General features: G+C 41.8%; 1 protein-coding gene across 2 annotated transcripts in view; it reads left to right on the plus strand.

The window, feature by feature from the left end:
• The window catches only part of SCP2 (sterol carrier protein 2), a 19,494-nt gene that overhangs the window by 4,901 nt on the left and 2,008 nt on the right, over positions 1 to 12,585 (plus strand). For both annotated transcript variants that reach the window (XM_019531444.1, XM_019531445.1), the window contains exons 3-5: positions 4,414 to 4,507; positions 6,564 to 6,693; positions 11,866 to 11,945. In XM_019531444.1, the coding sequence (XP_019386989.1) occupies positions 4,414 to 4,507; positions 6,564 to 6,693; positions 11,866 to 11,945 (304 nt within the window). The remainder of the gene's footprint in view (positions 1 to 4,413; positions 4,508 to 6,563; positions 6,694 to 11,865; positions 11,946 to 12,585) is intronic.

Raw genomic sequence — 12,585 nt, forward strand, 5'->3', positions numbered from 1 at the left:
TTTTGTCATTGACTTCACTGAGGCCAGGATTTCATCCCTCGCTGCAGAGACGTGCTTGAATTTCAAAGTCCAGGAAGTGTAAGGTTCATTAGTGCTTTCTGAAATCTTGATAAATGAGAGAGGATTAATAATATTCAGTAGAGCTCTTGTATACTTTTGTGGATAGGAAGTTATCCCGTGGCTTTAGTAACTAATGTATGTAGAATATTTGCTCTTGGTGTTTCTTCTCATTTGCAAGAACCTTCCCCTTTGAAAAAAGTATTATAGATACCAAATAGATTTATTAAAGAACCATGACTTTCAACGGAGAGAGAATTTGAATTATTGGCTCGTGAGAGTCTTTATACAAGGGAGATAAGCTACAGAATTTTTTAAAATTAAGTAAACAAGAATTAAGAGCAAGATGCATTTACATACATTAATAAAACTACCCATAAATCCATTTGCATTTGTATATTTTTCCTGTCCCATGATCTATGGACAAAGGCATGGTGGGAAAAAAAGGCAACTGCAGGGGCGGGGGAATGGCGGTAGACAATTTGAGGAAGTCCTGACACAGGTGATCGTGGCCAAGAATTTAGGAAGATTTAAAAATAGGAAATCAAATGATCAGAATGAGCAGCCTTTATTATTGTGTGCCTACTGGTTAGGGTCATGAAGAAATTCCCCCATTTTGTAATATACATGGCTGTACTCATTGTGGCAGTCTTAAACCTTCCTGTGTTTTATGCAGTCTTGGCTAGTGGTATGCCATACTCTTGTACTGTAACACTGCAGCTGTGGTATTATAGTAACAGGCCAAAATGTTTTTGTTTCAGAATCTTTTGTGGTCATATAATATAGTTTTAAAATGCTGATCTTCATGGAGGCTGTGATTAAAATAGATTAGTCTGTTAAGTACACCAGCGCAAAGAGGGAGACAAGGAATGCTTTCTTCTCTTGGTTCTTAGTATGTTTTTGCAATGTAGTTAAAATTCAAACTAATTACACTAGGTCACTTCAGGGAGGGGAGTGGTGACTGAAACAAAGTTTGATTTTCATTAATGTGGAGGCTTGAAAAGCTGAAAATAAAAACAAAAACATTATACAAGGCAACTGGTGGCCTGGTGTTCTTGGCAGTGTTTGATCCTTTTTATCAATCTGCCAGAATTCAGTCACCTTTAGGCTGCTTTGCACGAGACATCTATTTGTGTTTGCCCAGGGTGCTGGTTAACCTTTGCAGTACTAAACAAGGATTTTTCTGGTTAAAGCAGACAGAGTTGCTATCTTAATATTTATGTTTACATTTGATTTTAATTTATAGACTCCCAGAAGATCTGGCAGCGGGCATCAATAAAGCAACACAAGAAATGGTTTACATAGTGTCCTTTTTCTGACATCCTTTTATCCATTTTGTCGTCTTAAATGTCAGGCTCTTTGAAGGCAGGCATGTCTTTCAAGATATGTTAGTATGGGAATGCTCTCCTTGTGTGTAGATATGGCATCTCGGGGTGACCATATGTCCTCTTGCCTTGCTCCCGCACGGTGGTGGTGGTGCCTGCCCTCCCGCCTGCCTGGCACACTGCACCACGCCACCTCCTTGCCAGACTGCGGCCTGGGACTTTTGCCCAGTTGGCCAGGACCGGCCTATAGAATCCAGGACTGTCCCAATTAAACTGGGATGTACGATCACCCTATTCTTAAAGCAAAGTATAGCAAACGAAGTGTGGACAGCTGCTCTCTGCCTTTTATGTAACTTCCTTCCACAGACTTGGCATGCCAAAGATTAGCCTAGTGAAGAACTGCACTTCTTTGATGTTTGCGTTGTTTCGTTATGCAACTGTGGTGCAACTGGTTGCATAACAGGGGAAAAGGTAGCTGCACTTCATGGTTAAAAACAGCCTAATCGGAATTTTTATTTCACAATGGTGTAAAAAGCACTGTTTTTTTAAAGGCATTTTAAAATATGTTATGATTAGTGGCTTTATTAATGCGTTTCTCTGGAAATACAGCCAGATAATAAGAGCACAACTTTAGGCAGGCTTGAAGTGACTTGATAAATGGAAATATGGGCTTTAAGGCTTGTTTGTTTCATCTCCCCCCTGCTATACAGTTGGCTTAATAAGATATCACCAAAAAATCCCTGCCTCTAGGAAAATGCAATGCATTTATTTTAATCCTAATAATGCAGCATCTTGTAATAAGCTATACATGTGGCTTCATCCACCCTACAAAGCCTTCCAAGTAAAAGATGCCCTTTTGGCACAGCTTTACACTTGTCCACATCCAATTTGAACTTGCCTGTAAAATCTTGACTTTTTGTCAGTAAGAGAGAACAATTCTCCCTGAAGGGCATATCATCTCTAGCAACAATCTCATAATAGCACTACCTTTTAACAGTTGCAATGTCTGGTAGTTTTGAACTCTATTGCTAGAGGTTCCCAGTGCCTGTCCTTTCCCATTTTTAAAATCTCTGTCATGTTTTCAGCATGCCTGTCTCCTTTCTTGCCCAGCTTTTCAGAGCTCTGTGCAGCGATTTAGAGCTCCAGCTAAACCTCCTGCTGTTTTCTGAACCAGGAAAAAGTTCTGGAAGTCCTTGGCCTTTGGGGAGAAGGGGCTGCACATTCCCAGCTGCAGTGTAACAGTAGAAACAAAGGGAGTCTATGCTGACGTTGCAGAAAGGATGGGAAAGCTTGCAGATGAGCAGAGAGGAGGAGCTTAAAATGGGGAGCAACTTGCAAGGCTGCAGTACAGGCAGTCCTCAACTTGCAGCGTTTCGAGTTACGTTTATAAATGACACCCTGTTTCAACTTTCTGACCTCAGTTTCGACTTTACAGTGCTTGATCCAATGTTTGCTGTGTTGCTCATCTCCCTGGAGAACATCTGTCCAAACTTCCTTGGACACTTTCTTTAAGAAAGCAGACAAGACTCCAGAAGAACCTGCAGCCAGGCCTCCTGAGAAGACTCTAGCCAAGAACCCTTCAAAAAGTCTTGGGGCTTATAGCGTGCCACAAGCTGAATGTCAGTAGTAGTTTAATTGCTCTGTGGGGGAAAAGGCTGAGGCATACTGGGGTGTACTAACAGGCAGGCCATATGCAAGTGACAGGAAACAGTCCTTTTTCTTTATTTAGCATTGATGAGACTGACACCCAGATTACAGGTTACCTTGTTGGTAGGTTACTGATAAGAGGTGGAAACAAGTTTACAGCCCAAACTTTTTTTTGCTTGCACCTGAAAATGTAAAAATAAACATTTATCCCAAAATCCTACATTGTGCTGTTGTGGGGAGCCAGATGCATGTGTAGAAATGCTCTAAGTGTCAGGCGCTTTGAAAAGAGCCTGGCGCTACAACGCATGCAAAATAAGTGGCAAAATGTGCGTCAGCGCTGAGAAAATGGCGGCGGTGCACTTTTGAACTAAAACGCATCAGAGGTGCTTTAGTTCGAAAGCTCCCCACTGCCATTCTCTGTGTGCTGATGTGCATTTTGCCACTTATACAACTCCATGTGGCACAGCGCAGTTTGCCTTCACTTGTATGCAGAGCAGACTCGATTAATCGAGTCTGTTCCGAAGTGGCAGATCTCCAGAGCGGCGCGGGACAGAAAAGTATGTGTATAAATGCCCATAGATTTTCACCTATACTAGCTGGGGGATTTGAGAGACGGGAGGTGGGTGGCACGCAGATTGGCAGCATGCCTTTTTGAATTTGCTGAGTTTTTTCCAAATTGCCTTCTAGCCTATGCCCAATATTTGTAGATGGCTGGTTTTAATATTTCAATAAATGATCTCTGGTTTTATTTAATTTTTTTTTTTTTTTTTTTTGTTGAACTGAAACTTTGGGAACAGGACTGAACCAGATCCCTCACGGACTTGGAAGTTGTCAGTCAGTTGGGATTTATATCCTTGGGAAAGTGGGTGGGTTTCTTATTGTGATCCAGTCTTTCAAGCATTGTGGAATGCTGTTCCTGTCTCTTCCCTACCTGACTTTATGGCCTTCTCTGACGAGGCTGCTTTTGTTTTTACAAACTATGTAAGCATTTTAACAAAAAATATATGTATTGTAATAAAATAACATCTAGTATATATGGTTATATCAATCACTGCTACTGCTGTTTTAAGATAAAGCTATGATATTGTGTGTGTATATGGATTATTTTTAACGCATGGTCTTTCCTTCCTTGAGTTCTTTTCTTGCCCCTGTGAGATGAGGGCTTTTAACGTGGGTTACTTGCTCCAGGAGGTACAAGCTGGCATTAGCACACCGTGTTCATTTGCTAACATGGCTGCTCTTTTACCGGGATGTTTTCCAGTGTTGCTACTCTAGCTCAAGCTACGATAGCTCAAGAGGAGTTGACTCCAGTCTAGATCGGCTCGTTCTTCATTGTCTAAAAGTTAAGTGAGTCAAATGGGGGGTTTCTCTTCTCTCATTTCAGCAACCACCGCATCCAGGCTATTCCCACCAGTGCGCTTGTTGATGGATTTAAAGCACATCTCGTCTTCAAAGAGATTGAAAAGAAACTTGAAGAGGTATGTAACCTCACTTCATTTCTGTAAAAAGCATCTTAAAGGACAATTTAACTTTATTTCAGTTGTACTTTGGGCTCAGAGGCTGGAATTCTGCCCTTAATTCACTCCTTAAATCCTTGTCAAGCTTATTGCGTTTTCATATCGATTTAACAATTGAAGTAAGTGATAAGTTAAAAATAAAATGTAGATTTCCTCTGGATTAATGTTCCAGCTACCATTAAAGCCATATTTTATTGAGACTTAGATGAATTTGCTATATATTTATTAAAACAGGGACTTCAGTAGGAAGGCATCCTTTCCAGGCAACCGTTACCAATTTTTGCTGAACTTCAGCATATTTTAAAATGGAAAGTAGGTTTCCTTTGTATGTCTACCAAAAGGATAAGTTATATGGGGCATGAAAGAAGCTGGTTGCCATTAGTTGGGTGGGGGAGGTAGGGAGGCTGCCTTGGTGTAGGGGCAGGGATTTGCCTCTTTCTTTTTTTTGGACCTGGATAAAAGAGTTCTGTCTGTCTCGAGGCTGGGAGCTGGTTCCACTCCCCCTCTTCTTTTTCACTCTCTGTTAATCTGCTGCCCCAGCAAGTGTTGGTGGCACTCTGGAAAGCTCCTGACACCTCAACTGAAGTGATGACAGTAGTGGCAGCAACCCTTGCAGACTTTTTAAAATCATCATCTCTTCAGCCCTGATGACGTGTTTTATTACCTGCTCAGTCCTGTAGGCTGATGCGCAACCCTTCATCAAAGCACTGAAATATCTTAAAGATGTATGTCTTACTGTTCATTACTGCTATGAACTTTGTAATGGATTCAGTTGCCCAGAATTGCATTCACCAGAGAAGCTTTCTTACTTTCTCCTGGCTGGGTGAGGAGGTAGGGAGAGAAGTAGTCTTCCCCCAGCATGGCTTCTGGTATATTTAAGGCAAAGAATTAAGTATCTCATTACAGAAGAACAAAGTAGTAAAATAAAGTTTTTCCAGTTGCTTGTGGAAATGGCTTTGGTGTTTCTTGGATTGGTTGTGCTTAAATAGATTTTCTGGCCTTTGGCAAACTCTTGAATCTGTGTTCTGAATCCTGTAATTACACCAAACACCTGGTGTTAATCTCTTCCTGGAACCGCTGGTGCATGTGTGGGGTAAACCACTCCTTTGAAATAATAGGAATACAGATTTGTATGCATGTACAAATCAAAGTGATCTAATTTTAGTATTAATATTTAAATCATAATTAAATTGGTATGAAATTATTAAGTCATTATTAAATTGTGATTATTATTAGATCATTATTTATAGGAAAGTGTTTTTATTCTTCCATTAAAATTAAGTTTTAATTTGCAGAAACAGCAAAAAATCTCTTTATACATGAAACTCACAGAGGGTAAAATGAGTTAGAGAAATGCTGAGTTCAGAACTTTCAAGTTGATTTTTTTTTTTTTGTCTTTTTAAAACTGTACCTCATTATGGCTGATGAATGTACATAGCTACCTAGTTACTGTTAGTAATTCTCAGCATTTTTCTTGTTTGCTGCTTGCTTCTTGCTATGACAGTAGGGAGGGATCATATGGCCTGCAAATTGAAAGCAAGAAGTACAGAACAAGCTGTTTGTTGTTTTTAAAAAAACAATTGTTGTTTATAAAGAATTAATATTTTCCTGTCCAATAATATAATATCCTCTCATTGGCATCCCATGTGTTCCATTGGCTTTGCTTCTTGAAATGCAGAGGGCTTGTAAGTGGTTATCTGAGACTGGATTTACTTATCCTTTTTTCATAATAAACTTTTCTATATGCTGGGAGATCTTAAGCCCTAAAAAATAGGGAATGGCTACATTAAGTATAGCAATTGTTTCCAGTGATATTAAAATTAATGGATTTTTCACTTTTCAAAAAGTACCATATGCATTATATTATTTTGTATGAACCTTAGCGGAATAATAGAAAGGTTTGTTTACTGTACCTTAATATATCAGTATAAATAAAATTATTTAGAAATTGTGCCAGCACAGATTAACTGAAAGGAATGATTTGTCTTGTAAATGTTCTTGTCCATAATTGTTACAGGAGGGAGAAAAATTTGTTAAGAAAATTGGTGGTGTTTTTGCCTTCAAAGTAAAAGATGGTCCTGGTGGTAAAGAAGCAACTTGGATCGTAGATGTGAAAAATGGGAAAGGCTCTGTGGACGTTAATTCAGGTCAGCCCTCATACTTTTCTGTTGTGATGCATGTCTTTTTTCATTTTGATTTGCTATGTTGTATCAAAAGAGGCTATCAAGCCCCTGAAGGTTTAGTACAAAATATGAACTTGCCTAGTTAAAAAGGGAATGAACGCCGTTGTTGTTATTATTATAGTCACCAGTCATCTCTGATGAAGTTGTTTTTAAATGTCCATTGTAGGACAAAGATTGTTCTTTTGTTCTTTGTCAAGTTTATGTTTTTCCTATTTCCCATTACTTTAAAATGTTGGCTTTTTCAAAGGCTTTGCGGTTTAAATATGCAATAATTGAAGAGCCTGAATAGTGCCATATAACTTGGGGAGGAACTAACTGCCACAAAATCCTTGCAAGCAAGCTAAAGAAGTATGAGTTGGATGGATGGACTGTATGGTGGATAGAAAACTGGCTGGATTGTCAGGCTCAAAGGCTTGATGTCTAGTTGGCAGCCAGTACCAAGTGGAGTGCCCCAAGGGTCAGTCATGGAGCCAGTTTTTTTCAACATGGAAGATGGGATGGAGTGCACCCTCAGGAAGTTGGCAGATGACACCAAGGTAGCTTGGAGGGTAGGGCAAGGATTTGGAGAGTCCTTGACAGATTGGACCAAAAGAAATCTCATGAGGTTTAACAATGAGAAGTTTAAAGTCCTGCAATTAGGACAGAAGAATCCCATGCATTGGTATAGGCTTGGGACCAAATGGCTAAGCAGCAGCTCTTCAGAAAAGGACCTGGGGGTTATAGTGGACAATAAGCTGAACATGAGCCAACAGTGTGCCTTTGTTGTGAAGAAGGCTAACAGCATACTGGGCTGCATGTTGCCAGCAGATCAAAGGAAATGATTGTTCCCCGCTGTTTGGCACTGGTGAGGCCACATCTGGAGTACTGTGTCCAGTGTTGTCCACATCTTCTTTTCTGTAGTGGGTGGTCCACATGGGAAAGAGTCCAGCAGAGGGCAATGAAAATGGTTAGGGGCAGGACACATGGCTTATGAGGAGAAGCTGAGGGAACTGGGCTTACTTGGTCTCAAGAAAAGACTCATGGGGGGCATTTAATAGCCACCTTCAACTCCCTGAAGAGGGGTTCAAAAGAGGATGGAGCTGGACTATTCTTAGTGGTGGGCCAGTATGTATACACTGCCTTTATTTCCCAAATCCAGTGAAACAGGATAAAATTTGGCCATCTAGGTACTTTCCTAGCTATCAACTAAAGTAGGCATTGATTTCAAGTTCCGTGTAAAAGTACATGGATTAGGGAAAGAATACACATGAACATTGGCTAGATTGGTGAATTTTGAGTGTTACAAAAGGCATCCAAAGCATTGGAAAAAGAGAGAGGTAAGCATCTGACAAATGTCTTTTTTGCACTGAAGTGGAGAAAAGAAAGCAGCCTAAAGTAAACCTAGAATTTGTTTACTTAATATACCTTAGAGAGTTGGGTAATTTGACTTTTATAATGTTGTTATTGGAAACAGTACAACTATATAACTGAAGTTGATATCACTAAGATAATGTTACTTCAAAGGAGATTTTTATGCTGCTCTTGCTTTCAAAGAGCAATTACATGTACTGTACTGTACTGTACTATACTATACTATACTATGGTTTTGTTACGCTGACAGCCACACAAGTGCTAATCAACTTAGTGTCGATTGGTTTAGTGGAGCAGTTGAACCTTAAGACAAAAAACCTATTCTGACTGCTTGTCACCTGCACATCAGTGATTTGCCACTAGAGGCTTGGTGGGCTGGGGAGGACTGGGAGTTGGGGACAAGATCAGCTCTGCTTCTGCCAGGCAGAATGAGCCAGTCAGCAGTAGGGCGAGCACTGCCCCCTCCCCCTGGGACCGCCTCTGCTACTGCTAGGCAAAACAAGTCAGTCTGGGGGCAGTGCCCTCTGGTGCTGGGACCAGCTCTGCTCCCACTGGGCAGAGCAAGCCCATCCCAGCAGCAATGGGTGGCGGTGCTCCATGCCGCTGTGCTTGGGCCAGTGGGAACAGAGCTGGTCTCAGTGGCAGTGGGGGCTGTCAGGAGGCTGTCAGCCATCAGGAGCTCCACAACTGTGGTACTCATTCTGTCCAACATGCCCAAGAGACAGGGCATCATGTCTGGCCCTGTTGCACCTTTGTGTCTCCATTTGCCTGAGGTGCCACTGCATTCTGGGATGCTGGAGGACTTCAGTTTGGGCGGAATAGTTAACCTGGAGTGGCCACAGCTTAATAAAACAACTAGGAGCAAAACTAGGCATATTCGAGAGAAACCTGCCCTCTGGAGTGGCATAATTTAAACCAAATAATGAGTGCTTTACACCACTTAAAAGGTGCTAATGTACAGCCAGTCCAGGCGTTAAGAATTCTAGAAGCTGCCTAAAATTACTGTGTAATATGTTTTTGTCTTTCCAATTGTAATCAAAATCCATCCACAAAACTAATAATGGACACAGGCATTTTCAGATGGTCTCGGAGTTCCTTAAACCTTGTGGCCTTCCAGTTCAGCAGCTGCAGCTCTGAGAACTTTTGGAACAAACACTCCCACCCCGCTCCTTTTGAGAAGTGCTGGGCAGGAAATGCCTGAAATTTGAAGTTTTAGTGATTTGTATCTCCAGGAAGTGCCTTAGAGAAAATAAAAAGTGACTGTTACTTTTACTTAAAAATTAACTTTGATAATAACAATCAAAAATGTTTTAAAGAAGGAAAAAAGGCCTTTCAATTGAAATGTTAACTTTTCACATTCTAACTCATCCTATATGGATCTGTTCTGATATCAGTGAATGTCTTCAGCACCTTTCACAATTTTTAAATTTTACTCCATATAATCCAGGATAAAGAACAGCCAGTGCCATGTTGGAATCTGCTTTTTCTCAAGTATGCATCAGGCTAGTTCTAGAGGGACTATCCAAACTAGTTAAGTGATGAACGTTCAGGGTAATTTTATTTGAACTAAAACACATGTAGCACTTAAGTAGCACAGTACTTGTAAGCCAGGAGGAGAAGAGGCTATGACGAGGCTAAGTCACCTGAACTAGGGCAACTTAGGGACTAGTTGTGTTACTTCCAAACTGTAATGGTGCATGCTAAGCTCAGCCCAGGAATATGTTCATCCCTGTGCTGGCATATCTCCTCTATCAGGATTTGTAAAGATGTGCTCAGAAATCTGACATGGGGCCACCATGAGGCCTGTTGAATCTTTGGCCCACCCACATTCTAGGGCAGTCCACCCACTTTCCTGCCATGCCTTTGATGTAACTTTGGAAGTACTTTATAGGTGGGAGGCTGCCCATTTTAATGCCCAAGGCCAAAAATATAATACACAGCTCTGTGCTACTCCTACACTGTGTCCCACGCCTCGCAGATGGCATCGCTATATGGATCTGGCCCCACACTGAGCCCCATTACATTCCATTCTGATAAGTTGAACCCCAACCTGGATCCCACCTAGTCAGGAGGCCTAACCTCCACCATCATGCGAGGCTGCAAACTCCCTAGACACCTTTCCCTCTCGGCACTGCCCCCCTCTGGGGACCTTTGGCCTTGCAGGCCCTGGCCTTGCCTCTAGACCAGTCAGAACTCCAGACCCCTGGCTCTGGCTATCCCTTGTGGTGGGCGTCCTTGCCTTTTGACCATTCTGGTCCTGGCCCCAGCATTGATCACTTGAGGGTTTCCTGGCTTGGTTCTTGAGCAGCTAGCCCTCTCCCTCTCATGGGTCCACGTTCTTGGGCTCTTCCAGACACAGCACACTTGATCTCTAGGCCAGTCTGTACAAAGTCCTTCAGGCCCCCCCAATGCAGACCCTACTTTATACAGCCTACTTACACATGCCCTCTCATTGGGGCCACTGCACCACCCCCTCACCAGGGATATTAGGCCTGATGCCCCTTGGGCCTCTGACATGCCTAGACCCAACACCTGTCTCCTCTACAGGGTAACCCACCAGGTCGTGGGGGCTGAGGCTTTATGGTGCCCCATACCCTTCCCTAGGGATGCACTGGTGTTGCACTTCCTGGGGACCATCCTGCCATGGACAGCCCCACTACACCATCTCAGAAGGGTGTAGTTTTAGGTCATTCCCCAGACCAGGAACCTCATTCATCCCCATAATGCCTACCCTGTCCTCCAGGTGTTCTGGGAGCAGCAGCTCCAGCTGGCTAGTGTTGTCACTCTCCCTCTCTAGATGCCACTGCCAGCTCAACTGAGGGCCTGGGTTTGTGGGGAGGCTGCCCAGCTCCATCCTCCAATCCAGAGGCCCTCTTGCAGTCACGTGACCTCCTTGTTAGGCTTCCTGCACCTGTTGGCTGCTCCACAGCCTGTTCAAGCCTCTTAAAGGTACCAAAGGTATCCTCCCACATAAGATATTTTTATGGCTTTTTTTCTGGACTGCCTGTACCAAGTTAGAACCTTCCCAATTAGAGCCATGGGGCATTTATACACATACCTTTTTTCCACTGGAGGTCCACTGCTTCGGAGTAGACTCAGTTAATTGAAAGGCCCTGGCATGTGCACGTGTAGAAATATCCAGGGATTTTAGTGGGCAGTTTAATGTCACTGAAGTCCTTTGACCAGCATTAAGAGGAGTGTGTATTCAATCGCTCTGTTTCTGTTCCTCCTGCCTCCTTGCTATTAGGACTCCTAATCCTTGGAATTGGTCTGTGACTGCAAGCTTATTTTACAGGGTGCCAGCAGTCATCAGATGTTGACTCCCCATTGCATGGCCTAGCTCTAATTATGCCCTAGTAGTCCCAGGAGACTAAAGAAAAAAGACTTTAGGTTTCAATGCCATCCAATCCCTCTGTTCCTTATTAATGAATTTACAATGTTTATACTTGAATATTGCTTGATTCCATAGGTTATTTGGTAGAAGTCCTGCTTGGGGCTCTAGTAGATCCTTGTGCAACAGAGCATCTTTGATCAAAATTTTTGCTGACACAACTCTTCACATATATTGATCAGTTATGATGCCATTACCTGTTGACAATTCATCCCCCTTCTTTCCATCATCTCCTGAGTTGTTAAGTAGCATGTGATCCTGCAGACTATGACTTCTTTGTTCCCATAACTCACCTGCGTCATCAAGAGCTTTGAAATGGCTCTTGCTTAAAACTAACAAACTTCATCTCTCTTTCTCCACTTGATGTTAAACAGTCTAACTTTGCTGTGTTACAGATAAGAAGGCTGATTGTACAATTACAATGGCTGATGCTGACTTGCTGGCTCTAATGACGGGTAAAATGAATCCTCAGACAGTAAGTACAGAAAAGATAAAATGATGATCTCTTGGATACAATTGTCCTAGCCTTTCATTTTACAAACAGTGTCCAATGGAGAAAACTTTAAATTTATTCTAGTTTCTTTTGACTAAATGATCAATATTTTTATGCCAGACCTGCTTTTGAACACCTTTCAGATGTAAAAGATAGCAAATTTTAAACTCCTATACTAAGCTGCTTCTATTGTTCTTGATAAAATACTTAGCTGGAAAATACATGCAAGGAAACTTCCTCTTTTGGGATTACTTCAGTATTCAATTTTATGATAAGAGCTACAGGCTGAAGAAGTGAAGAGTAGAAAGTACATTAATCATGGAATGCCTAAGTACTGAACAGTCGAAAACAAAGCAGTTATTGTGCCACAAGTGTCCTAGGGTTCTATAAATATTTCAGCTGCATCGTTTCTTTAAAAAATTATTTCCTGTTTTCCTTGTGGCTCTTGAATTCGATCATATAAGAAGGCTAAAAGATACTTTTCTTTCTCATTTTGCAGTACTGGACTTCCTGATCATACAGAAATTTTACTGAAGCACTTTATGATTCAGTAGTTATGGTTGAATTGCGTGTTCTACAGTTAAAGCAGGATTCAACTACTTTGTGTGTATGAAGAATACAG

The sequence above is a fragment of the Crocodylus porosus genome, unplaced genomic scaffold (genome assembly GCF_001723895.1).
Source record: "Crocodylus porosus isolate Cpor-Errol unplaced genomic scaffold, CroPor_comp1, whole genome shotgun sequence".
In the NCBI taxonomy this organism is placed as follows: Eukaryota; Metazoa; Chordata; order Crocodylia; family Crocodylidae; genus Crocodylus; species Crocodylus porosus.